The 27,840-nt window shown below is 40.0% G+C and overlaps 1 protein-coding gene across 7 annotated transcripts in view; it reads right to left on the reverse strand.

Annotated features, from left to right (window-relative positions):
- Positions 1 to 1,822: 1,822 nt before the first annotated feature.
- The window catches only part of slc29a4a (solute carrier family 29 member 4a), a 139,032-nt gene continuing 113,014 nt past the window's right edge, over positions 1,823 to 27,840 (reverse strand). For 5 of the 7 annotated variants that reach the window (XM_052021494.1, XM_052021493.1, XM_052021499.1 and 2 more), the window contains 5 exons: positions 26,376 to 26,499; positions 18,305 to 18,492; positions 16,808 to 17,048; positions 13,120 to 13,292; positions 1,823 to 11,013 (listed from right to left, as the gene is read on the reverse strand). In XM_052021494.1, coding sequence (XP_051877454.1) covers positions 13,150 to 13,292; positions 16,808 to 17,048; positions 18,305 to 18,492; positions 26,376 to 26,499 — 696 coding nt within the window. In that variant the 3' untranslated portion in view covers positions 1,823 to 11,013; positions 13,120 to 13,149. The remainder of the gene's footprint in view (positions 11,014 to 13,119; positions 13,293 to 16,807; positions 17,049 to 18,304; positions 18,493 to 26,375; positions 26,500 to 27,840) is intronic. The other 2 variants (XM_052021497.1, XM_052021496.1) reach the window with 1 other exon arrangement.

Raw genomic sequence — 27,840 nt, forward strand, 5'->3', positions numbered from 1 at the left:
TGGTGTACATTTCCACTGCTACTAATGGTTCCCTGTACCTCATCCATGCCCAGTTTTGAGCTATGTGTTATGTTCTGAATCCATCCCAATTAGCACAATTTTAATGTCATGGAACATAATGGAGGATGTCCTCACTGTGAAGCTGGGACTTTGACTCCACAAGAACTACGTGTGGTCACTTTTACCAATGCTGTCATGGACAGATGCATCAGACACAGTTTTATTGGTGAGGACGACTTCTAGTCAGTTTACATCTTGTGTTGATTCAGTTACTACCTACCTCGGTACCAATCTGTCAATCACGTCCTTCAGCACTCAGTCAGTAGTAAGTAGTACTGCCAAGCCACTCATAGCAATGAATATTGGAGTCCCCAAACCAGAATACATTGTGTTCCCTTGCAACTTTCAGTGCTTCTTCCAAGTCTTGCTCAATATGAAGAACTATGATACATCAGTTGAGGGAAAGGTTAATCAGGAGAAGGTTTTCTTGCCCATGTGTGCCCTGATGTGACAAGACCTCATAGGGTTTGTATTTAATGTTGAGGGTAACTTTCTTCTGCCTGATTCCCACTGTGGTATGACCTCTGATGGACCTGTCATGGTGGTGGGACAGGACATACCCAGGGGTTGTGATGGGGAAAGTCTGGTACATTATTTGTCAGCTTGGATTCTATGAGAATGACTATGTCAGGAAATTTCTTGACTAATCTGTGGGAGACCTCTCACAATTCAGACATCAGTCCCTACACATTAGGGAGGGTGACTGGGCTGTGGAACTGTATGAGGAGGATAACAGATAGCTGCAGTAAGGAGAGAGGTTAAATGGAAGGAATGTAGAAGGCATGTATTCTATACAAAACAGATTGCACAGTTGGAATTGATCATCCCAGCATCACACTTATTCAGTCAAAATGAGCACTTCTATCCTGTAAGCATCCCCATTGGTTGGCTGGGTAACCAAACACCTCACACATAACCTTTAACCAGCAGCACAGCTGTAAAGAAGTTAAATACTTTGATGTGACAGTCAGAATATTCTCATAAGGTCAGTGGACAGTCACTAAGAAACCTGCAAACTCTTCCTTCTGCACCTGAAAAAAAGGGGGTTAAGATCTACAGACTCTGACTGAGATTGTATACCCTTAATTTTAAAACACTGTAGTCAACAGCTGTTTAATGTGAAGCTCCCTTATAAAGCAATTTAATTTGCTGTTTCCTGACTACCCAATATCATATGATAGGAAACCAGTTTTAGTTAATCCCTGTACTTCATTTCAGCCTGCTTTTGCAAGATAACAGATACAGCTTTATGTTGCATTAGATTACATCATCCCACAGACATGAAATGGAGCCCATGTGTGAATGCTCCAGCCTGCAAATTGACAGCAATGAGGTAGGAATGACATTTAATTTGATGAAATGAAATTGTATTATCTCATCCACTTGTCTCTTCTAATTGCTTCTCACACACTTCATAACGTTCCTGCAAGCTTCCTTCTCATTTCATTATCTTGCCTATGCTCTCATTTTCTTCAATTTCTTCTCTGAACGGCTTCTGCATTCAGGATGGAGAGACTAAATGGATATTCTTCCCCTTTTATTGAGAACCTCAAATGCTCAGTGTTTGTATTTTGATATTATTTCAAGAAAAGTTTTAAAGCATGCTTGAGATTTGGAACAACCAACATTTAATGCTCTTGTCAATATTTAGTGAGATCTAAAGATGTCTTTGTGGCAAGCAGCCTGATTAGTGACGGTAACAAGGCTGCTTCATTTAGTGCTGGGTGACTGTCTTGAATAAAGCATTGCGGGTAAACTAAAGTTCAAATGAAAACAGTACATGGGCTTTTTATTTCTTAGATGCCAAGCAATTGAATTACTCTTGTGGCTCAATAATGCACATGCACTGGTTGCTATGACAATAGACAGAAAAACCACAAAACGTCAAAGGATTGCAACAGTCATTAAGACAATTAGTTTCAATCAATCTTCACCAATTAACAGTGTTTGAATTGTAGGCCAGTACAGTGATGATATCAGTTCCTGAAGAAACCAAGTTGTGATGACTAATATGCCAACTGAGCTGCAAGTAAATATAATTTTTCTAACTTTGCTTTGAGTTTATTATCTGCAAAAGAGTGCATGGAAATACACAAACAAATCTCACAAATGCACCTGCATGGTTAGATTTCTATTAATCCCTTTAGCACTGCAGGTTTGAATTTTCTTTAAAATATCTTAAACTCAATAAATTCATGTCTAAAGAAATTCCACTGACCAGGCTTTAGCTTACTGGAGCAAAACAACTATTATGTACTTTGAAATACAATTGGCCTTTAAGTAACATGTTTGTTGTTGCTGTTTTCATTTGTGCCACTAGATGTTGCTGGTGTACTTTCTCAGTGTGTCAGTGAAAGCCAGGAATCAGCAGTGAAAAATACTGGAGACACAAGAGACTGCAGATGCTGGAATCTGGAGGAAAAAATAAACTAGTGGAAGAAACAGTGGGTCAAGCAGCATCTGTGGAGGCAAAGGGTTGATTGATGTTTGGGTCGAGATCCTGTATCAGTCCTGATGCAGGGGCTTGACCTGAAACATCGATCATTGCTTTGCCTCCACAGATACTGCTTGAACTGTTCTTCCAGCAGTTTATTTGTTGCTCATTGAAAAATACTATCTTGTCATTTTGAACAGAATGAACAAGCCCAAACCTTTCACCCCAATTACAAAGGGACAAGGTTTCTCTACAAACCTGCCTCCACCCCTACATACCCCTCCACTCCTCCCACTTTTCCATTCCGTCTTTTCTCAGCGACGCACAGCTTAGCAAAGATTAAAAAAATGAAAATAACATTAATAAAATTAATTCAAACATGAAAAGTTTTCGAACAGGTTTTACCCAACAGAATGCAGCACCTTGAAGGTGTCTATTGGTAAAGAGAATGCAAGGCTAAAAGAAATACTGATACAACTTTTCTATTTGCACAGTAACTATGGATTTGATTGCAAGGCCGTGAGATCACGTCAGGTAAGTAGGAATCATCAGAGGGAAAAAAACAAAGATGCACATTGATGGTCAAATGATACACCAATGATGGCATGGCTGACTAATCACAACTATCAATCTCTATCAGTTAGTCAACAACAGATACAGACTTAAAGCCCAGAAACACAACTGGATTTAAAGTCACATGTTCTTTCCCAAACACACGAGATTTGCCATGTTAAAGGTGTTTCTCAATAAGAACATTTTATTCATCTTTTGTCCAGTTAACACCTTGTCTCACAGCAAGGAAGAGGTGACCATGAAAAGCAACTGAATTGTGAAAAGTTCTTTACAAGGTTGCCAAGAAATATTGGACATTAATCAGAATAAAGGTTGGCTCAGAAATTCTGTGTGCCCCTGTGTAAATCAGTGATTAACATTTTGTTCAAATTCCCACTTTCTTAATTATTCAAATCTGTAGTGAAACTGTACAAAAAAAACTCTCTGAAAACATGAAAGCAAATCTAAAACGAGATTAGCTTTTGTGCAGATAATAAATCATCCTTCTTTGGATGATGCCAGGCAAATGATTAGGAGCATTCAAGCAGCTTGGAAGCCTATGAGGAAATATAGTCATCCAGACAAGTCCTGCAGGTAGAAGGGATTAGCTATGTCGGAACAACATTGTGGGCCGATGTTCTATGTACTGTTTTATGTTCTACGTACTGTTTTATGTTCTACGTTCCTTGCTTGTTCTGACACAAATCCATGATGGTGGGGTTGGAACGGTGGACAGGTGGCAGAGGGTGTATTGACAACATGTTGTGCAACCGATTTGGAACATTGGGAAATAAGGACATGTAATAGACTCTGTTCTACTTGCACTCTATTACAGGGTTATGTTAGAAGTTGCAACTGTGCATCTTCATGTAGACTGTGAAATGAATTCAAGTAAAGGTAAACTGTGTGATCTATTTTAGTTACAAGCTTCAGTCAGCTCTCCAAATGTTATACAACTTGAGCGTATTGTTGTTGCATAAAACAAAAATGAAAATCAGCTGGTGAGATTTGGATTCACAGCTCTGGGCTCACAATTAGTCTGAAGAATGCAGAACCAGTGCATAAACTGACTCCTGGGAAACCACATGTTGAAGCATCGATTATTAGTGGTCAATTTGAATTGAGCTTGATCAAGGAGTGCATCTGTCTTGGGGAAGTCTGCTGGGAGATAGCACAAGGATCAATATGCAATTGATTTCTTTCAGAGGCCTTTGGTCAAAGTGGTTCATCAAAGTGGTTATCAGGGTTGCCACCAAACTGAAGGTTGACTGACCTTTGTAAGTGCAACATGGATATTTAACCACTGGAAAGACTCCAATGCCACCTTTGCATCTTACTTAATTTTAAGTGGGAGGTCAAGATCAATGATACCAAAACATTGGAGGGTGGTGACAATAGCAATATAGAGCTATGATGCTCAGCTCTCTTGAGCTGGATATGTTGTTAGTATTGGTCAGCTACATTTGCAGAAGCAGATGCTTTATGGAAGCAGGGCACAGAAAGGAGTGAAAAGAACAGACTGAAGTCGTGCAGTATGGCCATATCAAGCAGCAGTGGCTTGCTGAAGTGAGTAAAGGAATGTGTGCTACATCACTGCGCCAGTGTGGAGACAAGGTGTGAAAGACAAAGGATTGAAAGCTTGGGAAGCATCAACAAAAGAGCTGCCAGGGACATGGTAATCTGAGACCTGCAATGGGCAAAATGGGAGCAATTTACTGCATTTTATTGACTGGGGTGTGTAATGAGTAGCCAGTTCTATGCTACCTAATATCTACTCAGTACCAAAGCCGCATAATCTTCAACAACCATCTCCTATAAACTCCCTTTTCTGTTTATACTTCATAATACAGTACAAGGCACACTTTATTTCTAAAGACAGCAGCAATCAGACACAGTCACTACTATTGACTAATAAAACATAACTTGAATTATCTCAGTGGTAGGATCAGCTGGAATACTGCTACTAAATTTTTCAAATGCCAAATAAATATACATGATAATACCAATAAAAGATTATCTAATATTTTCCTCTTTGTGGATATAAGCATTTTGCAGTAATCAGTTTGGCATCATCTCCACAAAAAATTAACATCCAGACCCTGCCTGTATATGGCCTCCCTGTTCCCTTCAATGTTACAGTGGCTTTGCTGTTGTGACGACTGCATGCTCAGTGCAGGGCAAGCACTTAGATTTCAAACTCCAGTCACAAGTGAATGGCTTCTTTTGCTCACAGTGGAACTAGATGATTAGATTTGGTGAATACTTAGCTGAAACTAAGATCAATAACACAGTGTTGCTAGATTTCACACATACTATTAGCTTACAAACTACTTACAGCACAGAAAAAGGCCATTTGGCACAAGCGGTCTATGCTGGTGTTTATGCTCTGCAAGAGCCTTTCTTCATTTGAGGATATAATGAGCGCAGTGGATAGAGGGGAATAGGTGGATGTTGTGTGCTTGGATTGCCAGAAGGCATACGATAAGGTGCCACATTAAAAACTTATCCATAAGATAAGGATGCATGGAGTTGGGAGTAATGTATTAGCATGGATAGAGGATTGGTTAACCAATAGAAGGCAGAGACTTGGGATAAATGGGTGTTTCTCTGGTTGGCAATCAGTGGTGAGCGGGGTGCCACAGGGGTCGGTGTTGGCCCCGTGAATGTTCACAATATGCATTAACGATTTGGAAGAGGGGACCGAGTGTAGTGTATCTAAGTTTGCTGATGACACTAAATTGAGTGGAAAAGCAGATTGTGCAGAAGATGCAGAGAGTCTGCAGAGAGATATATAAAGAGGTTAAGTGAGTGGGCAAGGGTCTGGCAGATGGTGTACAATGTTGGTAAGTGCAAGGTCATCCACTTTGTAAGGAAAAATAGAAGATCAGATTATCATTTAAATGGTGAAAGAGTGCAGCATGCTGTTATGCAGAGGGACTTGGGAGTGCTTGTGCATTAATTGCAAAGGTTGGTTTGCAGGTGCAACAGGTTATCAAGAAGGCAAATGGAATGCTGGCCTTCATCACTAGAGGGATTGAACTTAAGAGCAGGGAGGTTATGCTGCAACTGTACAGGGTACTGGTGAGGCCGCACCTGGAGTACTGCGTGCAGTTCTGGTCTCCTTACTTGAGGAAAGATATACTGGCTTTGGAGGCGCTGCAGAGGAGATTCACCAGATTGATTCTGGAGATGAGGGGGTTGAGCTATGAGGAGAGACTGAGTTGCCTGGGACTATACTTGGTGGAATTCAGAAGAATGAGAGGGGATCTGATAGAAACATATAAAATTATGAAAGGGATAGATAAGGTAGAGGCAGGAAGGTTGTTTCCACTGGTAGATGAGACTAGAACTAGGGGACATAGCCTCAAGATTTGAGGGAATAGATTTAGGATGGAGATGAGGAGAAATTGCTTTTCCCAGAGAGCAGTGAATCTGTGGAATTCTCTGCCCAGGTAAGCAGCAGAGGCTACCTCATTAAATATATTTAAAATACAGTTAGATAGATTTTTGCATAGTAGGGGAATTAAGGGTTATGGGGAAAAGGCAGGTAGGTGGATCTGAGTCCACGGCCAGATCAGCCATGATCTTATTGAATGGCAGAGCAGGCTCAATGGGCCAGACGGCCTACTCCTGCTCCTATTTCTTATGTTCTTATGTTTACCCTATGTATAATCTTACATTCACATTTTCCTCACGTAACATACCTAACTACCCCTTAAGTGCATCTATACCATTTTTCTCCATGAGTCTGTGTGGGAACATTCACCATATATGAAAATTTGAAATCCATATCAACACTATTATGTTAAACGGCACTCCAATTCCAGGCAGTAGTACAATTCTGGCACTGTATTTTATGCCTGTTACTTTTAAAACTGGAATATTTTTCAAGGCACAAAGCAAGATTACACACAAGAAGATTTGACACAGAATAGTAATGTAACCCATGTACTTACAATTTAAAGGGGCTACAAATTTGTCTTTGTCATTGGCACCATTGAAGTTAATGGAGTTAAATGTAAGGGAGGGAGGACAATGGGAGGCCGATACTCTAATACCCACTTAAACTTGCAACCAAAGATTTTACCAAGGTCTCTCCACACAAGGCAACAGTAGATGTGGCAGGTCCCTCTCAGGCGATGCAGCAGAATCTGAGGGACAAAATCTGTCTCACTGATTTATTTCAGCCAACTTGCTAAACATTTGTTCAGAGGTGTTGTTCTGCCTACTGATGATCCCAACTCATCTTGCTACAATTTTTTTTATTATTAAATACAACCCCAGGATGCTATCTAGGAGATGCTCAGTTAAATCAGATGATGCACGAGTCTTCATGGGGTGAAGTAAATCTCCACTCTTGGAAAACTGTTTGGGGTCTAACAGCAGTATGCTAGTTTAGATTATCATATTCAACTTTGCATGGACTTCAGCCTTATTGTACATATCTTCCAGCTTTGAGGTTTAAGAAGTAAATGAAGATCAGGCTTGAGGGGCTAAAAGACCCATTTTTGTTTCTTTATTCCATTGAGTATTCCAGAAAGGGGGTGACTATTAGACTGAATTGTCAGAAGGTTCAGCTTCTAGCTTGACTCAAGATTTTCAGTTTTGTTTGAGAGTCATTAGCAATAAGTAAATAAGAATTGCTGGTCAAGCTACTTTAGGTTTAGTTCTATTTTCACAGCATCACGTTCAGAGACTGGGAAACCTTTGCATTTCATTACTCCTAAAAATTATTACAGGCGAGCTGTTCACATCTACCTTTGAAAGGAATGATTATACTGTAACAGGTTTTTAGCTGACACTTAAAAAGATCTTAATTATATATTTCATAAAATGTTGTATCTAGTGGCAAACTTAGAACCATAGAACAATACGGCACAATACAGGCCCTTCGGCCCACCATGTTGTGCCGCCCTTCAAACCACTCCTAAGACTATCTAACCCCTTCCTCCCACATATCCCTCTAACTTAAATTCCTCCATATGCTTATCTAACAATCTCTTGAACTTGTCCAATGTATCAGCCTCCACCACCACCCCAGGCAGCGCATTCCATGCACCGACCACTCTCTGGGTGAAAATCCTCCCTCTGACATCACCCTTGAACTTCCCACCCAATACCTTAAAGCCATGTCCTCTTGTTTTGAGCATTGGCACCCTGGGAAAGAGGCACTGGCTGTCCACTCTATCTATTCCTCTAAATATCTTGTATACCTCTATCATGTCTCCCCACATCCTCCTTCTCTCCAATGAGAACAGCCCTAGCTCCTTTAGTCTCTCCTCATAATCCATACTCTCTAATCCAGGCAGCATCCTGGTAAATCTCCTCTGCACCCTTTCCAATGCCTCCACATCCTTCCTATGATGAGGCGACCAGAACTGGACACAGTACTGTAAGTGTGGCCTAACCAGAGTTTTGTAAAGCTGCATCATCACTTCGCAGCTCTTAAACTTGATCCCCCGACTTATGAAAACTAACATCCCGTAAGCTTTCTTAACTACCCTATCCACCTGCGAGAAAACTTTCAGTGATCTGTGGATATGAACCCCCAGGTCCCTCTGCTCCTCTACACTGCCCAGAATCCTGCCATTTACCTTGTACTCCGCCTTGGAGTTTGTCCTTCCAAAGTGTACCACCTCACACTTCTCTGGATTGAACTCCATCTGCCACTTGTCAGCCCAGCTCTGCATCCTATCAATATCCCTCTGCGAGCTTCTACAGCCCTCCACACTATCCACAACACCACCAATCTTTGTGTCACCTGCAAACTTGCTAACCCAGCCTTCCAACCCCTCATCTAAGTCGTTAATAAATATCACAAAAAGTAGAGGTCCCAGAACCGATCCCTGCGGGACACCACTAGTCACAGCCCTCCAATCTGAATGCACTCCCTCCACCACAACCATCTGCTTTCTACAGGCAAGCCAATTTTGAATCCACATGGCCAAGCTTCCCCGGATCCCTTGGCCTCTGACATTCTGAAGAAGCCTACCATGCGGAACCTTGTCAAACACCTTACTAAAATCCACGTCGACCATATCCACTGAACTACCCTCATCAATCTTCCTGGTCACCTCCTCAAAGAACTCTATCAGGCTTGTGAGGCAAGATCTTCCCTTCACAAAGCCGTGCTGGCTGTCCCTAATCAGTCCATGTTTCTCCAAATGCTCATAGATCCTATCTCTTAGAATCCTTTCTAACAGCTTATCGACCACAGATGTAAGGCTCACCGGTCTGTAATTCCCTGGACTATCCTTTTTGAATAAGGGGACAACATTCGCCACCCTCCAATCCTCCTCATCAATCCACTTTAACCTCATCCGGTCATAAACCTTAAGGATCAAAGAGCTCCCCTGAACAAACTTTCAGAATTAAAATGTGCAGCACAGAAAGAGACCATTTGGCCCATCAAATCCCTGCTGGTGTTAATGCTCCAGATATGCCCCTTCTCATTGAGTTCTTATGTCAGGTCTCAGACCTGAAACATTAATTCTGTCTCTCTTTCCACAGATGTTGTCTGACCTGTTGTTTTCAGCATTTTCTGTTTTTTATTTCAGATTTCCAACATCTGCAGTACTTTTTTTATATTCAAGCCACCCCCGCCCCCCACTCTTGTTCTTACTCATTAAGACACAGAAAGAGTCCATTTAGTCCATCAGGTCCGTATATAGGCTCCTAGCAGAGTAATCCCATCAGTCCCATCCCAGTCCCTTCTTATTTCCCAGTAATCCTGCACCTTGCTCCCACTCACATGCCCATCAACTTCCCTTTGATTCTTTTTGCCACTTACCTACACTAAGAGGTAATTTACAGTGATCAATTAACCTACTAACCTGTCTTTGGGATGTGAGAGAAAACCAAATCACCCAAGGGAAACCCCTGTGGTCACAGTGAGAATGTGCAAACTCCACACAGACAGCACCCGTGGTCAGGATTGAACCTGGATTACTGGAGTTGTAAGGCAGTGTCACTAACTGCTGTGACCTTAGTTCATCTTTCTGTCAGCATAATCTACTTTATCTTTCATGTGTTTATTTACTTTCAATTAAAGAAGGTAGGACGCTAATGTGACATTGTAGACTTCAAAGCTTACTAACCTGGGACAGAACTCCTTGAAGATAAATTGCAGAGAAGGTCTTTAAAAAAGTACATTTATTGGGCTCAGAAAGAATGACAAGCATCCTTCCAGTTTGATATGGGGGCATACCCCATCATTCATTGGATACTGAAACATCAGGACTCTTATACTTACTGTTACCAGACTAGAGTGCTGAAGTGTTTAGCTACACTATAAATGAATTTTTTTTTCACTCTAAAGAGTCTCACTATGTTTATGTTCACGATTGACAGTCTCCACTGAATTATTATAGAACAAAATACAGGACAAGATTAAAGCCATATGCAAGTACATTCTGATGAATGTACAGAGCATAATTTTTGGTGTTTTTTTTAAGAAATGTGGTGCAAATATACTATAAAGCAGTCATCAACAAAACATGATAAGCCAATTAACCTCTTGTGAAAAATACTACTGAATATTACCTCAGAGAATTACAACTTCCTCTCTCACTTCTTCCAAGCTAGTCACAAAAGCCACATTCAGTTACCAAGAAGAAAGAAGTCCTTCTGTAAGTGGACATACATACTGTGAAATGGTTGATGCTTACAGACAAACAAAAAATGGTAATGACCAGGCACTCTTAGATAAAGTTTTAGGACTCTAACGTTTTAAGTAAAGTCAAGAGAAAAGCCTATCCATGATCTCAATGAGTGACATTTCTTCCTGAGGCATCTTCAAACTCTTTTCTTATCCATTCTGAAGATCCCATCTAATCCTATAGGACAGGCACAGCCGAAACGAAGTTCCAGACAGATTGGGGAAAGTAGTCTATGTATCTGAGATGGCACGCAACAAGCAATGTTTCTGAAGGATGATTTAAATACCCCTTAGTATTTCTTCATTTACCCTGCAAGAAAAATAAAGACACCTTAATGCGCATCAATCACAGGAGAACCCTTGCACATAAAATATTATAACTTGTTCTTTCTGGTTGGATCTACCAATCATTTTCATGATGGATGATCCTATCATTTACTGGATATAAAGTAAGATATCATGTCATTTTTATGGATGAAGGCAAGGTCATATATACTTTTAGGTTATGTGAAGCCATAAATACAGTATAGAAGATGGTCATTAAGCTTATTGTACCTGTTCTGGATCTTCAGTAAAGCTATCTAATAGAACATAGAACAGTGCAGCACAGGAACAGGCTCTTTGGCCCACAATCTCTGTGCCGACCATTATGCCAACCATTTAATAGCATCCCCTACTCTCTCCCACAACCTTCATGCATTTATCGAATTACCTTTTGAAAGTAAGAGTTGAATCTGCCTCTAAAGACAAGATAAACTGGGTAAACAGATATCTAGTAGTTAGGATGCAGTTGATTGGGTAAATTCCCTATCAATCACCAAGGGACGCAGGTGGCTTGGATTGAGTACATGCCTATAGCTTGAAATCTGGAACTATCCAACAAGCACCCGCATTTAGAAAGAGTTCTGTGCGCTGTAGTTTAAAGAGACGCTGTTTAAATTGACACTGTTGTATCTTTAAAATAGTCTGGTATTTGTCTTGCACTACTTTGTGTTCAATTCATTGGCTTGTTCTTTAAATAGAGGAGCCAGATCTGTCTTCTGGTACTGACTTTAACAGGTATCACCATAGGTTCATCAAAGAGCCCTGAGTAAATACGCTGTGATTTTGATAATCAAGAATCATAAAATGAGGAAATGAGTCTGATCATCTTCCAATTGGCTTACATGAAGCAACTTGATGATGGCCATTCAGATAACCAATATAGAGAGTGTGGGGTGGGCTGACTTTAGGCAGGAGGTCATGTGATAAAACCTCCAGGAAGACATTCAAGAAGTGTTGACAACTCTGAGGAGAACATTGCTGCACACCAACACCTTCAGGGTACAAGGAAGGGGAGAAACGGAATGGATTTCAGAGACATTTCTCAACCGGCTGTTCTTCTCTTAAGAGAATCGGATTTGTGCATATCCAGGCAGATTCTGTGATGACGCATTGAATAATTGATGAAAGTACATTGTTAGTTGAAAAGAAATAAACAGTATTTTTAAGTTAGTGAAGTTCCAAATCATTAATATTTTAGAATGGGTTTGCATTAATCTCTGAAATCTAAAGACATACAAACTCAAAATGAAACGGGACAGAAGGCAGAGGAGGCATTGCACCCACTGTGCTTGTTCCAGCTGTTTATAAGCACCATCCAATGACTCCCACTTCCCCTGACTTTTCCCAAAGGCTCTGCAAATCTTATATTTCATGAATTCCTCCAATTCCCTTTTGAAAGTTATTATTTAATTTGCTTCTGCACCCTCACAGGCAGTGAAATCCAGACTGTAACATCTCATCTTGTTTTTCCTCGTGCCACCTCTGCTTCTTTTGACAATTATTTTATATCCTGTTACTGACTCTAATGCCATGGGGAATAGTTTCTCCTCATTTACTTTTCCAAAACATTTCATGCTTTTGAACTCAGATATCTACATGCATTGTGGATAATGCCGGATGTCAGATTAGGGCTGACACTGGCCTGAGCGACGTCAGCAGCAAGCACTGCTATTCCTTACGATGCCTTAAATTTTATGTGGAATACAGAGGAGCGGCATACAAATCAACATGATTAGCATTAATATAAACCTTGTAGAAACAGTGAACTGGAAGGCTTTTTACCTTCAGTCTCATGACTCAATTGGAAATGTTTGACTTATCCCAGATGTGGTTAGAAGACCAAGTTTCAAGCTGACTTGTGAGACCCAAGAAATAACTAATCAGTAAAGCACAAAGTCAAACTCTAAGGTAAACATGGCTGTAACAGCTCATGTGAATGCAAGTCAGTCTCAGCACTATTTGCAGAGGAAGTGACATTGCAACAGCCTCTCCCAAGGTGGAGGGGATCAGTTTGGTTTGGATTGGGTAAAGACTTTAAAGCTTTATCCAAGCCACATGGCCAATTGAATTGAAATTCTGTACATTTGCTCACCCCTAGTGAGATTGTGAAGAGAGCCTTTGTTTAGAGTCCTGTGGTGAAAGAACCGTTGATTGTTTCAGTGTGAATACATGAAGTGTGAGACATACTGGTCAAGCTGAATGTGACGTAGGCCACTGCAGATCCTAGAGTTAGTCCAGACATGTAGGACACAGTCATGGTGTTACCTGTAAAATATGGAAGAGGCAATGAAAGTCTTCCAGCAGGTTAATATAGCACACAAACCTGATCTCATTCAAAACCTTGCCGTCCAGGTCCTCACTTGTCTCATCCAGTTAAAAACACTGTTTTCACCGACCTACAATATCTTCTGGTTCAGCATCGCATTGATTTTTAAAATTCTTTCTTGGTTTCAAATCAGTCTCTGGCATTACCTTCCCTACAGCTAACAGAGTGCCTGTAGTTCTGGCCTCTTCTGCACCTGTTATCATTTAAGCACAAAAATGCCAACTCTATTAGACGTGTGTGCCCAGATTTTAAAATATTTGGTATTTTAATTGGACTACTGTAAAAGATTCTGGGATAGACCTGAATGACCAACTTGACTTGGAGCTCACTGTAATCCTGAAGTAACATTAGCTTTTTATCTGATGTCAGTATGGGTTGGAAGACATCCCTGGATGTGATTGAGATACTTCACACTGTGGAGTCACTAGTTCTACTACTATTCCAGCATCATAGTGAGTGCCAACACAAGGCAGTCATTCAGATGTTATCCCACAATGGTTTGCTGTAGTCTATTTAAAATATTGAGCAACTGCAGAATAGATGCAACTGAAGTGCCTGGATCTTTGGGCCTCAAGAAATCACAGTATAAGTGTTTGAAATCTCATTTTCTTGCATTTACAATAAAAAGCTAGAATGGCCAGGGAAATAACCAGAACTGCAAATTTAAGAACAAGTCTTTCTTGGATTCTTTTTGGATGAAATCCACCAAACTGGCTTGTCTACGCTTCCAGAAATGAGCACAGCTATCAGTTAAACTGCAGCTAAAGTCAGATTTTCACTCTCCATATCAATCAGACCTGGAGAGTGTCACTCAACCATCATTCATGCTGATGTAATTATTTCATTCTATTTTGATGCAAATCATTCTCAAAATAAACATTGTCTGAATATTTATGCACAGTTTTGCAATCTGCTTTGCTCTAGCTGATTGTAAATGTCAATCCTGACAACTTGAAAATCCTTGCCACACTAGAATTTGGAACACACATTTTCTGCAGGCATGCAATCTGCTTGGAGGCAGGCTTTAGGTTTACTCTTAGCACAAGACGCTGTGGAGCAATTGCTATAGCCACAAATCTAAGGGATAGAATAGAATCACAGAACATTACACCACAGAAAGAGGCCATTAGGCCCATCGATCCAATTTCAACTCCTTGTCTTTTTTTTATACAGCACTAATTTATCCTTTAACTTCTTCTTAAAATATTTGTTTATGCTTTATATTTCTTTGTCTTGGAACCATATATTCTGCTTATCCTATCAATGGATATTGCTTTTGCTTACATTGCTGCCTCTCAGAAGGAAAGCAGCTCCAGAGGACATTAACGTGTCTCAAGGGAAGCTGGGTTTCTCACCAGGGGCTTCCTCTGCACTGAGTGGTGTTGAGTGTTGTTGATCTGAAGCTGTTATTGCTTAAACACAGAGCTCTGACCCTGACAGAATTGTGGGCTCAGATTTAAATGGAGCTTGAGGGCTATCAAAGTAGATGCCTATTCCTCTGCTGGCACACTGAATGAAAAGAGATAATCCTTTTGTAAGCCTTGAGAATGAACAGTGAGGGGTTATTTGACTGTAGGAAGCATTAGACCCAATCTAAATCCTTTCAATTCATCCGAACTCAACAAAAGCATGCTTTCAGCTGAGGGTCAATGGATGGCATAAATCAGGAAGAACCCTGTCTGATGCCACAACTGCACTAAATGAGAGAGTTGACAGCACGTGACAAAGGGGATGGGGAAATCCAAGCCCTGAGCTCCACTGAAGCTCTGTAGGAAGTGACTTTTCCTCAGTTCTGATCACAACATCCAGGCCACTGGGGTTAACACATGGAACAGATTTTGAGGATTTACAAAGGAAGGAAGGAAGAAGACTTGAATTTCTATAGTATATTTTATGAGCTCTATATATGTCCCAAAGCACCTTACAGAAAATGAAGTACATTTTGCAGTGCAGACATTATTGTAATGCAGGAAATGCAGCAATCAATTTAAACACAGCAAACTCCCACAACCAGTATTGCAATAGATGACCAATCAATCTGTTTTGGCAGTGTTAATTGATGGGGTTGAGGGGTACAACCTTTTGTATAAGCTTTTCCGTCAAAAATATTCCAAAAAAATATGTTGCATGTTAATTTAGCAAAGAGCTTTGCATACTGCCATTGTTTCAAGTTTGATGTAGATATGTTACTTGCAAATATTTAGCTACTGCAAATCACTCCACCACTAACAACGTTTCAAGTTCTCTGCCTGTTGGAGAACCCTGCACTAGGAGTACTTAATCTGAGACTGAACGGTCCCTGATAAAACTTGAGTTTTCAAACCTGATTTTCTCAATGGTATGCTCCAGATAGCGTGTGCCTCTATATAATCAATGGAACAACCCTGGAGGCGAGAACTGCAACAGCTCAACTTGGTCAGACAACAGATCTGAAAGCTTTTTATTTTGGTAAAAATTATAAACATATAACTGACAATAAATTCTTCATATGAATGTTGGATGATGCTGTAAAGAGAAATGGCCCTTCTTGTCTTCCTTTCCCTTTGAAGAGAATGGCAACCTGTGTAACATAACCCAACCCCACCACTGCCACAGATCATCTGAAACTCAGCGACAGCTTTGTTGTCTGTATGACTTATCAAGTGAGCTGCTGGCTGTTCACTCTCGTCCTTCCCTCTATAAACTTGGGGTCACCTAAGTCTTTGGTCATCATCTCCCAGCTCACACTGTTCTGCTCATCCATCACCCCTATGCTAATTGACCTAAATTGGCTTTCGGTCAAGCTTACGTCAATTATTAAATTGTTATCATTCTTTTCACATTATTTCATGGTCTTCCCCTCCTCTGTGATCTCCATGCCACTGGCCCGCCAAGAAATCTATGCTCCTCTGCATCTGGTTTCTTGCTAATCCCTGGATTTAACTGCTCCATCATTGACTGCTGTGTCTTTAGCCGCCACACCCCTAAGCTCTGGAATTTTCTTCCTAAACCTCTCTGCCCCTCTGCAGTACCTTTTACCAACTTTAAGACCTATCTCTTTGACCAGGCTTTTGGTTTTCTGCCCTAATATATCTTTCAATGGCATAGCATAACAGCAATGTTTGTTTGAAACCTCCTAAGAAATATCCTAGGATGTTTTTGCAACTTTAATTTCACTGTATAGTTGGGCCTTGTAGTAGTGGTATGAAACAGAGTATATGAGCAGGCTGGTTCTGGACCAAGCAGAACAGAGTGAATCATTTAAGACTGCTAGGAACAACAATCAATAAATTGATGATCCTACAAGTTCAGAACAGCACAAATCCACCAGAGATCCAATTGTAATAGTTTTTTCTCCTTCGCTGAAGTGGTTGCTTCTAATAACAAGCATGTTGGTCGCCATGGCAAAAAGCAGTTTTCTTCTTTCAGTGACTCCTTTGAGAAACCAAATGCAAGTGAAATAGCTGCTGCTTACCTGCCAGCTCTCTCTGCTCTGGGCTGACTTTGCCAGCTGCCAAGATCATGGGCACACTACCAAAATAGCCATTTGAAATTCCCATTAGCAAAGAAAAAACACACGGCCAGGCTGGGTGACTGAAAACAGGCCGGTCACTTGGGAGCACGCACAGCAGAAAGAGTGGGATGAATATAACTCGGGTGCAGGAACAGGCAAGGAGGTGAAGTCCTTTCCAGTCATAAGGTAAAGCTGCAAGAATCTGAAACAAAAACCAATGGGCTAATGAGAAAGGGTCAGAATGTAATTTCATCCTTTGAAGCAAAGAAAGGCTACTTTCATCTTGATCTCATAATGTTCAAGAGACAATGTTAAAAGGGCACAATATCAGTACTAACTAATCCAGGCCTTACAGTTAATTTATTAAGTCTATTGTAATCTCATTCACAACATAAAGTAGAATGAAATAGTGTGTACAATATGTACAGGTGGGGGCAGAGGGAGGTTGGAGGGGGTGAGGGGCTTGAGTTCTCTTGATCATTTCCACTGTATTCCAACACTGCCAACTCTGCTTGAATGTATTCCTGCCTCCAACTGCCCTGCTTCCACTTTTCCATTGAGGATGCTGAACCTCACACACATCCTTCCTACGAAAAACTGGAAAGTGAAAGCACTCCTGGTTAGCCAATTGGATGATGCTGAGTGCTGATTGGTCACTCAAACACATTTTATCCCCATCTCCATGTTCTCCAGGCTTCTTCAGAAGAAACCAAGCTTCACAACCAGAAAGATATTGTTGAAGTGCAATCACTATTGCATTGAAGGCAAAGTAAACAGATAAATAATTAAAATATATTGGATGTACTGAGAATAAATCTCCAAAGGCTTATCAACAATCTTTAAATCCTGAAATACTTGGTGTACATGTTAGATTTAATGCATATTTCCAGCCACGTAAAAAATTTACAGCATTCTAATTGACTGGAAGTTCATGGACTCCAAGGTAATCAATGGGAATTGCACTGTTAGGCATTAAGGATTCCATTGTTTTTGAAACAATCTACAGATTGATTATCAGAACTACCTGTGATCAATAAAGAATAATAAGCTGTAATTTAAAAAGAGATGAGTTCACAAATGATGGTGTGCAAAGCTTCAGTGGTTAATGAATGTTTTTAAAATGACATTGACTGAAAATTTAGAGTAATTATTGTGCTATTATTTGCAGTTAAGAAGCTGCATTCTTTGGGTGTACAAAAAGAAAGAGAAAAAGACTTTCACTTACTTAGAACCTTTCACAACCTTAGGATGAGCAAATATGCTTTACATTCGAAATGCAGTCACTGATACAATGTTGTAAATCCAGAAGCTAATGTGAACACAGTTACTCCTGGATCCTGATCACCTCTACTTGTATTATGTATTACACTGACCAACGGCGATGTTGTTAACTAATAGTATTAACAGAAAATAGTTACTCTGAGACAAAAAAGTTTATTAAGAGTTCAAGGGTCTTACCTTTCCCACAAAATCAGAGAGGTTAAAGATGGCCATGATGAGAATGGGCAGCCATTCTCCTAGTGTGCAGTTACGAATTTCAGACTCCAGTCCAGGAAAGAGGCAGAGGGTGATGAAATATGTTAGAGCGATGGAAAGCATGTAAGGCCAAATAACACCTGCCACAATATACCGGTGTAGAATGATATCTGCAAAAGAACAGATGGCAAAATAACATCCTTTCAGAAAAGTGTTGCCATAACAGAAAATATTTCAATGGTAAGTTTGCCTTTTAAGAATATATTATGAAACCAAAGTACAACTCCAGCTTTGTCTGATTTGGGCTAACATTCATTTAGAAATGGTTAGATTGGCTACTTCTGGACCATTACTAGGTTGTAAATGTCCATGAATTTCCAAAAGAACTACTGTGCATGCACATTGGTAGAAGCCACTGCAGTTAATTCATTCTAACCATTTATCATCATACTGGAGTTTTATAGATTCAGTATTGCATGGCTCACTCAGTGATTAAACATTATTGATGGTACTGAGCTATATTGATCAGGAAGATCCCATGCACAAGCACTGATGGAGCCAATATAAAAAAAACAGGTTGACTTCAGCATCCATGGGTAAGTAAGAGGTAAATTTAGTTATAATCCTTGATATTGATCCATGAACTCCTGTGCTCATATTGATATCTGAGTGGATTAAAATTTGGAAATAGCCCTTCCAGTCAAACAACCTAGTGATACTTATGGTTGAGCAAGATAATAAAAATATATTTGATATCAGTGGAGGTGAACTGCTGCAGGAAGTAGGTGGGGAGAGATAAATCAGAGGCAAGACTGTGATAGCAGAAAATATTGCACCCAATATTCATGATTCATTGAAATGTAGGTCAACTCTGTGATACTCCAGTATTGATCTGGTATCAGATCCTTGGCACCCTTCGAAGAGAGCAGGGTAGATCTGAAGTCAGGCTGCTGAGAATCCATTTACTGTTCCTGAACAAATGGCATGGGAAGATTAAATCAGAATTCACCATTTCTATTTATGAATATGCATGACATCCAAACTTCTTCAAACTGTCACTCTTACTTTAAGCTTTCCAATCCCTCAAAGCAAACATGCAAGTTGATCAGAATGCTTAAATCTCTGGCTTGCTATTCACTTCGCCTCACATTGCCTTATTCAGTTACAATTACCCTCAGTCAATATTGAGTTGTTGCATTCACCACAATACCATGGAGCAAGTGATTACCCACAAGGACAAGAGCAATAGTAGCTGTAAGAGTAGGTCCTTCAGCAGAGTAGGATTTCATAATTAACGGACAGATTGCATGATTTGGAGCCATGTCTCCCTGATGCCAAGGTGATGGAAAGAACTTGTTAAAATGAAGTAAGTAAAAAAACTGTAAAGAAAGAGAAATGAAACAGAAGTTGTTTCTTTCAATGAATCCAGTGATGAAAGAATGAGTAGTTCGAAGTGCCTACAAATGAAGTTTGAGGAGTTTGATTCAAGACTGAAAATCAAAACTATGTGAGCAATATTCTCAGGATTGCTCTTACTGAGGCACTCAGGGAGAAACAAATTAGATGTATGAAGACATGGCTGGTGGAATCACGTAAAGATGGGAGGGATGTGTTAGAATTTGATTCTGTTCTTCCAGGTATCTATGTAGTGGCAACTGTTCAAATAGGCAGGTTTCTCCGAACATAGACTGTATTGAGAATCTGTATGGCATTGGAGGACATAAAAGGATTGAGATATTTGCATAGGTTTGACATATTCTGAATGAATAAGGTGATAGGGTAAAGGAGATGGAGGAGCTGTACATGTCAGAGACACCAGAGAGGTAAAGAATGACAACCAATAGGATTTCCAATGATAGGGTCTGTCTTGGAGTGAGTAACACAGACCATTGAGTCCAAGTGAGCAGATAAATGGGTTACTCTACAAATAAGGTTAGTGTAAACACAAAATAACATGTGAGGGACTTTCACTGAACTATTATGAATAGGGAATTAGTGTATATAACTGATATCCACCTTCAGATCTAGTACATGAGGAAAGCCACAAAATGTAACCCACATTTCAACCTGGTTATAGTAAGTAGCCTAGGTAGAAGACAGTCAATGGAATTAATGGAAGGCTTTAATAAAACTGTCAAAATCACAGTTGAAAAAAAGATGAATGCTTAGAAATTCAGTCACGTAGCAAGGGCTTTTCATTGTTTATGTGCTTGGAGATCTAAATATTTCAGAATAGAATATGTTTTCCTGAGTCTAATTGTCTCATTTTGGAAATCCAATGGAGATATTCTCATTTCAAATCATACTTGTGCTGATAAGGCATTTCCCTGTCAAGAATGCATGTAAATAACTTCATTCCCAGTGGAATGATTGCTGCAGTGTTGCAGGCAGAAATTAGATTTTGTTGATCAAGAGTGCCATTTTGTTGATCACTCATAATTTAAACAAGTGTTCACATTGCCATGAGCTCTGGACAATAAAAGGGACCTTCCCCAGCAGGTCCCTGTTTGGCAGTGGGACCCTGACTCAAGTGGGTCCCTTTAAGTTATTTACCACTCTTTACCTCACATTCCTACCACTGTACTAATCCCTGTACTAACCACTGTACTTAGCTCACAATCCTCACCTGATCCCCTCCACCCACCAATCACACAATTACCCCAGCCTATCAATCATTCAACTCAGCCCCCCTCACTGATCACCGGATCCAAAATGTTAATGGGGAAGTGGGATGTTGGATCAGGTGATCAGTGAGGGGGGCTGAATTGAATGATTGATAGGCTGGGGTGATTGTGGTCACCCCAGTTGTTACTGACCACCCAATCCAACTGCCCCTTACACAAAAAGAAAGTCAGCACCCTCAGGCCCTCATCACCCAATGATATTCTAGACAGAAACCTTTAAAGGACCCCCCTGCAGAACCAGCAGGATAATACTGTAGAGTAGTAATTGCAGGATAACATGGCCCAAATGGATTAGGATAATGCAAAGAAAAATAATGAAATATGAAGTCTACAAAGTCTTGGGGGAGAAAAATGAAGGACATTGCTAAAGTGCAAAATGCCTATTGGAAGGGCAAAAGGGGAAGCCTTTGCTTCCCCAAAGGCTAAATGCAAAACCTTCCCATTATTGTAAGAGTATATGAATGAAGGAAGAATTGAAACCCCATCAGTGTGCAGATGCGGTCAAAGCTGAGGATGAACAGAAATAACTAATGTTTTATTGAATGGCTGTCTCTCAGGGGCAGTCACTCGAATAAACATTAGCAGCACGCCAGGCTTCAAGTTAGGCTCTTTAGTAAAACCCAATGGGCAGAATTTACCACTTCTGTACTTAGTTGGCCATGATTTTACTGTCAACAGACTCTTATTTTATAGTATCTTCTGGTCAAGGCTCAAATTATGGCACAGACCTCACAAAGGTTATCTGTATATATGGAAGGATGTTAAGTGGCACAGGGGCTAAAATCCACATTGTGGTTCCAATCAACATTGGACAGTTATGACAGAAGAGAGGTCTCCCTGGACTGACAGAGGGGAGGTCTCCCTAGATTAATAGAGGGGAGGTCCCCTTGGATTGGAATCCAGACTTCACAATATCAAATTTTTCAAGAAAGGTTATAAATCAAATTCAAGCAATCATAGACCTATTCATTTTATATTAGTAACCAAAAAACAGAATTAATTAACAAGCACTAATTTCAACATTACTTCTTTGAACTCAGTGTAGACAAATTTGATTTCAAAAGAGACAGTTCTGATGATAGCTTGTCAACCTGCAATGTTTTTCTCTTCATGTATTTCCAGCACTTTCTGTTTTTAGCTCAATATCTGTGATGTTTTGAAGAATGACACCCTAAATAGAGTCTAGAAAACCCTAAGCTGTATTTATGGGGTAGAAGTTCATACATGCATGAAAATATAAAATGGTGGTACACAGAGTACCTGTACCAGTTTATGCCACTGTTATTACAGAATGATTTTTGTTCACACACAGTGTCTCAATCTCTGAGCAGAGAAATGGGGAGATTTATCATCTTTTTTGCAGCTGTACACATTAACTGCAGTATTAGGCGCAATAGGAAATATACATGAACCATTTGACATAACAGAGATCTCAAAGTTGTGGTGGTGAACTGCAGAGGCTGCTGCAGGGCATTGGACATCTTATGATGAACCAGTTGTTGAGACAGACATGAGAGAGAGCATGTCACTTTTCCAGGAATCATCTTGGTCAAGGTAGATACCCAGAGATAGGATGGGATGCACAGTGGTCCTTTCCGAATGAAAGAAATCGATTTATCCTTATAGCTCAGCAGACGACATCGCTGTCTGCTCTAATACTCCCCAGCAAATGGTTAGAGCAAATGGGGACAGTGCCTTCAGTGGATGAATGCAGATGCTTCCTTCTGTTAGGATTTGATTTTCTGTGCATTGCCACACTGTTTCTTTGTTGTAATGTGGTAGCAGCACTGTCAAACATGTGCCCAGCCTGTTTCAGGTATATCTGTATTATTCTCAGAGAAACACGTATTCAAGTTTCATTGGGCATTTTGCATGCTGCATGATACTAATCATATTTGGTGCTTACTCTCACGTTGTCATTATATCTAAACTGAGTTTCTAGGCCAGGATATCCAGACTTCCAGGAAAACTAATGTGAAAGATTGCGGCCAAGCTTAAGGTAAGTAAAACCTGGAGGTGGATGAGAAAGTTCCTGCTGGTGGACAAGAAATTGGTTTGGTATCAGTTGAGGGAGTTATACAAGGCTGAACACTTGTAGTGGAGTGTCCCAGGAATCTTCATTATTGGAGTCACTGCTATTTCTAGTCAAAATAAATGAGTGAGACTCAGACTGCAATGTAAACTAGCCAAAATAATAGTCAATACTAATTGCAGAGGGGAGGACTGCACTGATCTAGCATTTAAGGGAGTACATAGAATCTGAACAACTGGCAAAATAATGGAAGATCAATTTCAATACAAATCATGTCTTACACACACTGGCCCACATTGGAATGCTGCAGTGCTGATTTTAACTCCCTCCACCCTTCCATACCTTGCCACCTCTTATGATGTTGGGATTTGACTATAATCTCCCTCCTGGCAACTGAAACACCTCCAGTTCAAGTGCCAAGTGCCAAATCCCAAGCTATGAAACTGAGCTTAGGTTCCAACAGTAACAGAAGGTCAAGCAGGAATCTTACTTTGGGAGAAAAATATTGACCACAAATTTCTACGAGAGAATGAGCTGAACGTCCTTTCTCAGCTTTCTTGCCAATAAATTGCCAAAGGCAGCAGGTCAAATTGTCCTTATTCCAAGATACTTACAGAGAAAAGAAATGGGTGTATAGCAATAAGTGAAACTCAAAAAATGTTGCTGTGCTGCATTAAATCAATAGGTAAACTATTACCCAGATTCACATTCACCCCCAAGTCTTTGGCAATGATTAAAGGTAAAGCAAAAGTAAAAGTACTTGGTTTCCACATTTACCATAGCAATTTAATTAAATTAAAGCTCATTTATAATACAATTCCCACCCTAACATACATAGAAATGTTTAATCACTCATCCTTCTTTATAGATACATATACTGTATAATTTCATGTTCTCCTTGGTTCTGTTTCTGTAGTACATTTTATAGTCCCATGATTTCTACTGAATTGTACAAGTGAGACCCAAAATGATGTTAGTCACTTTAATCATTCATAACTCTTAGAGGCAAGGACAGGTGTTGATCCTTGTAGGTGACTTACACTTCTGCGATTTGTTTTGCTCATTTATTTATTAGTTGCTACTATTCTATTTTTCAAAGTACCAGCACGAACTTCTGAAAACAGGCTGTAAATCTCAATCCCCACTGCACTTTATCATTTATGAACTGCTTTGCAACCTGGTGCCCTGGAGAATTGGGATTGCTAGCAACCAGGTTAAATTGCTTTTTTCAGTCCGTTGATCTTTATTAAAGCATCATTGCCAACAATTTCCTTTTGATCAGGAGCATTTTGCACCCCACTCCCCAATAATTTGAAATTTCTCAAATGATTGTTAAACTGGGTCTGGTCCTTACATATCTAAAGATGCAAATAATGAAATGATGGCCTCAAGACAAATTGCTTTCCAAGTGTAAACAAACTGATTGTAGTTCATGGGGTCCTATTCATTAAATATCTGGGCTTCCACCATGATATTTATATCAAAAACATCAAAGACAATATTTTTCTTTCCAATGACCAAAATATTATCTATTGGCCGTGTTGATTCTCCTCCTTATGGTAGAGAGTGGTGGAGTGTGACAGCACAGCATTAACAGTAACATAGACTAGTTTCTGTGCTATAAACTCCATGTTATTCTATTCCATACATTTTCCTGACAGAATTCTTATTAATCAGGAACTGGAAGACAAAAACTCTGCTCTTCATTGGCCATTTACCTCTGAAAGTTTGAGAAACATTGTCCTCACAAGTCTGCAGCTAATTAAATCATGAGGGGCATTTCTAATGGACATCAAGGAATGGAAATCCTATCTGAGGATGTTTTGGATGGGAAGGAGGAGACATGGTAGTGGTCAGTCCAACTGCACCTCACAGGGATGGTAAAAGGTTCAATGACATCACAAGAGTGGCCAAACAAAGTAAAGGTATTCATGCCAACACAAGCATTTTAGTACCAGAAAAGCCTCCATACACACCAGTATAGATAATGTACCAATAATATATTTCAATTTCCAAAAGACACTTTATAAGATATAATTGGAAAATGGATCTCAACAAAGAAAAGTTTGAGGTATTACATTTTGTTAAGAGAAATAAGGAGGTCACATATTACTTCGAAAATAAATGGGTTAGAGGAGCAAAGGGATTTGACGCCACAAATACACAAATCACTAAAAGTAGCAGCACAATAAGGACATTTAAAAAAAGCAACCAAACACTAGGAAATAATTCTAGTGGCCCAGAATGGCAAAATAGAAAGGTTTGCTAAACTCGTATCAGACGTTGGTTAGGGCACATTTGCAGAACTGTCTGGTGTTCTGGCTGTTACATTCTTAAAAGGATACAGAGGGAATGGAGCAGGTGCAAATTAGATTTTATGAGGATGGTAACAAAAGAGGAACAGACTGAGCTGTTTCTCTCTTGAAAAGAGAGGGCTGTTTAATGTTATGAAAACATTGATAGAGTTGACAAAAAAGGTCTTTAAGTTCAAACACGTTTTTCCAACTCTACGTTAATGAAGATACTTTTTCTAGAACGTAATGCAATTGCAACGATTTCTGAGTTAAATTGTGTCCCTTCATATATTCCCAGTTGACTACTGAATCTGGCCTAATGGCCCCATCACCTCAACCTGACTGACCCCCAACTTTCCAACCAGCCCAGACTCTTTGGTCCAACTCTCATCTGACCCCTGACCCACAACCGAGGCTCCGATAGCTCCTCTAAAATGACCTCCATTCTGCCTGAACAAGGCCCTGATCCAACCACCAACCATCTCTGCCCTGCAAGTCCCCAGACCCTGCTCCAGTCCTAGACTTACCTGATACTTTGTGTCATACATTCCATAATGGTACAGCAAATTCAAGTGCTTTGGGCCTTGGGTGTTGTTTTATTGTGGTAACCATGATGAAAACATTCATTGGCATGCTGGCACCAATAAATCTCTACATCACTTGTAGGGATGGGCAAGCTAAAGGCCGTCAATATAAAATAGTTGGCAGAAATCAAATCGGGAATGCAGAACAAACTTGGAGATTTGAATTTGGATGAAAATGGTGGAACTCAAACCACAAAAGATAGTGAGGCAAAGAACATAAACACATTTAAGGGAAGTCAGGCAACATAAAATACCAAACGACATAGTAGGCTATGTTGATAGCATTAGATGAGGAGAGGTTGGCGGGGGCTTGTGGATCAGTCACACTCTCGCTCTCCCTTGACATTAATGCCTGAATATTACCAGCATGCAAATTGGATGAGGAATAATTAAATAGTGGATTCCTGACACGTAATTATTAGACTGATATAGCTATGCACAACACAAATGCAGGTCTACCTCTGAAACTTGGCCAGTTTCTCCTCAGCTTTGACCTTGGTGCATCAAACCTCATGTAGGCTGCAGTCACTGGAACATCTTGCTCTGCCCCATCCGACTGTGGACTCTCCATTGTACCATTTTCCTGGGGGAGCAAAGGCGGGAAATGCGGCTGTCATTCCAAAAGCTAAGGTCGAATAATGATCTAATTTACTACATAATCTGGCTAGTTATCACTGGCAGTGAGACAGATGTCTCACCAACATCAAAACTAATTCTCATACATTTACAAAAGACAACTGGTTTAGCAGAAAACCACATGGAACTGGTCCATAATTTCCCAACAGGTGAGAGCCTCACCATCAGTCCATGCATTCTAAAAATGAGCTCTTAGACATTTATTGCAACAATGGTGAAACTAATAGCCTTCTGTTCTTTGGCTTTTCTTGAACAGAAGTGGGATATTTCCTGTTTTCTAGCACCTTGACCCAATTCCAGAATTCAAGGAATATTAAGCATTACTGTAAAGGGTGATAATAGTAAATCAGCAGCCCATTTTCCATCTCTTCTGATTTTTTTCTCTCTCTTAACCCTCAACGGAAATAAAAACTCAGGAGAGTTGTGAAGTTCCCATTACCTATTCTACACTATGGCACCAAGCTGAAATGCCCCCAAAGGAGTTCTGGAAACTTCTGGTGACTACTCAGTAGTTCTGCTATCCAACTTCTTTCAATGTTCTGATTCAGTAATTTCCCATTTTTAGCTGTATTACACTTTTTAACTACCATGTCCAATTGCATATTTATCTCCATTAGTGATTCTTTTACATCCCCAGGTATTCCTACAGCATTACTTTCAAATCTAACTTGTAAAAATGGAACAAGAACACATACTAATTATCTCTACTATTCCCTTCCCCTCAAGCACAAGATGAGCCCTTTCATCTCTCAGAGTCCCACACCTTGTTTGAATACCCTTTTACTTCTAGCGGCAATTTTGAAGCCCTACTTGCAGCATGATGTTTCACTGTCAGTGAGTATGACAGTAAAGACATGACTACAAAGCCTCAGCACTGTTTTACTGATCAACTGCGCATTGTGAGATTTTTAACCATTTTTTTGGAGAGAGTGTGGAGAGAATTTCAAATGCTTTCATGCTATTGTGAATTCACAATCGTTTAAAAATCCATCACACAGATAAACACTAGAGGTGTCGGGACAAAGCTTTATGTTAATAAGAACAATAAAGTAACATTAGGTCTGTTACCAATTCAGTGAGGCATCAGGTGATTAAAACAGAATATGCTGGGAATACTCAGCAAGTAAAGCAGCAGCTATGGAGAAACAGACAATAAATGCTGGCCTTCCCTGCATTAAAGACAAACCATGATAAAGTTATTTCTTCTGAAACCTTAACTTTCTCTTTCCACAAGTACTGCCTGACTTGGAGCATTTCCAGTATTTTCTGCTTACAGTTCAGGTCTTCA

The sequence above is a fragment of the Pristis pectinata genome, chromosome 8, assembly GCF_009764475.1.
Source record: "Pristis pectinata isolate sPriPec2 chromosome 8, sPriPec2.1.pri, whole genome shotgun sequence".
Lineage (NCBI taxonomy): Eukaryota > Metazoa > Chordata > Chondrichthyes > Rhinopristiformes > Pristidae > Pristis > Pristis pectinata.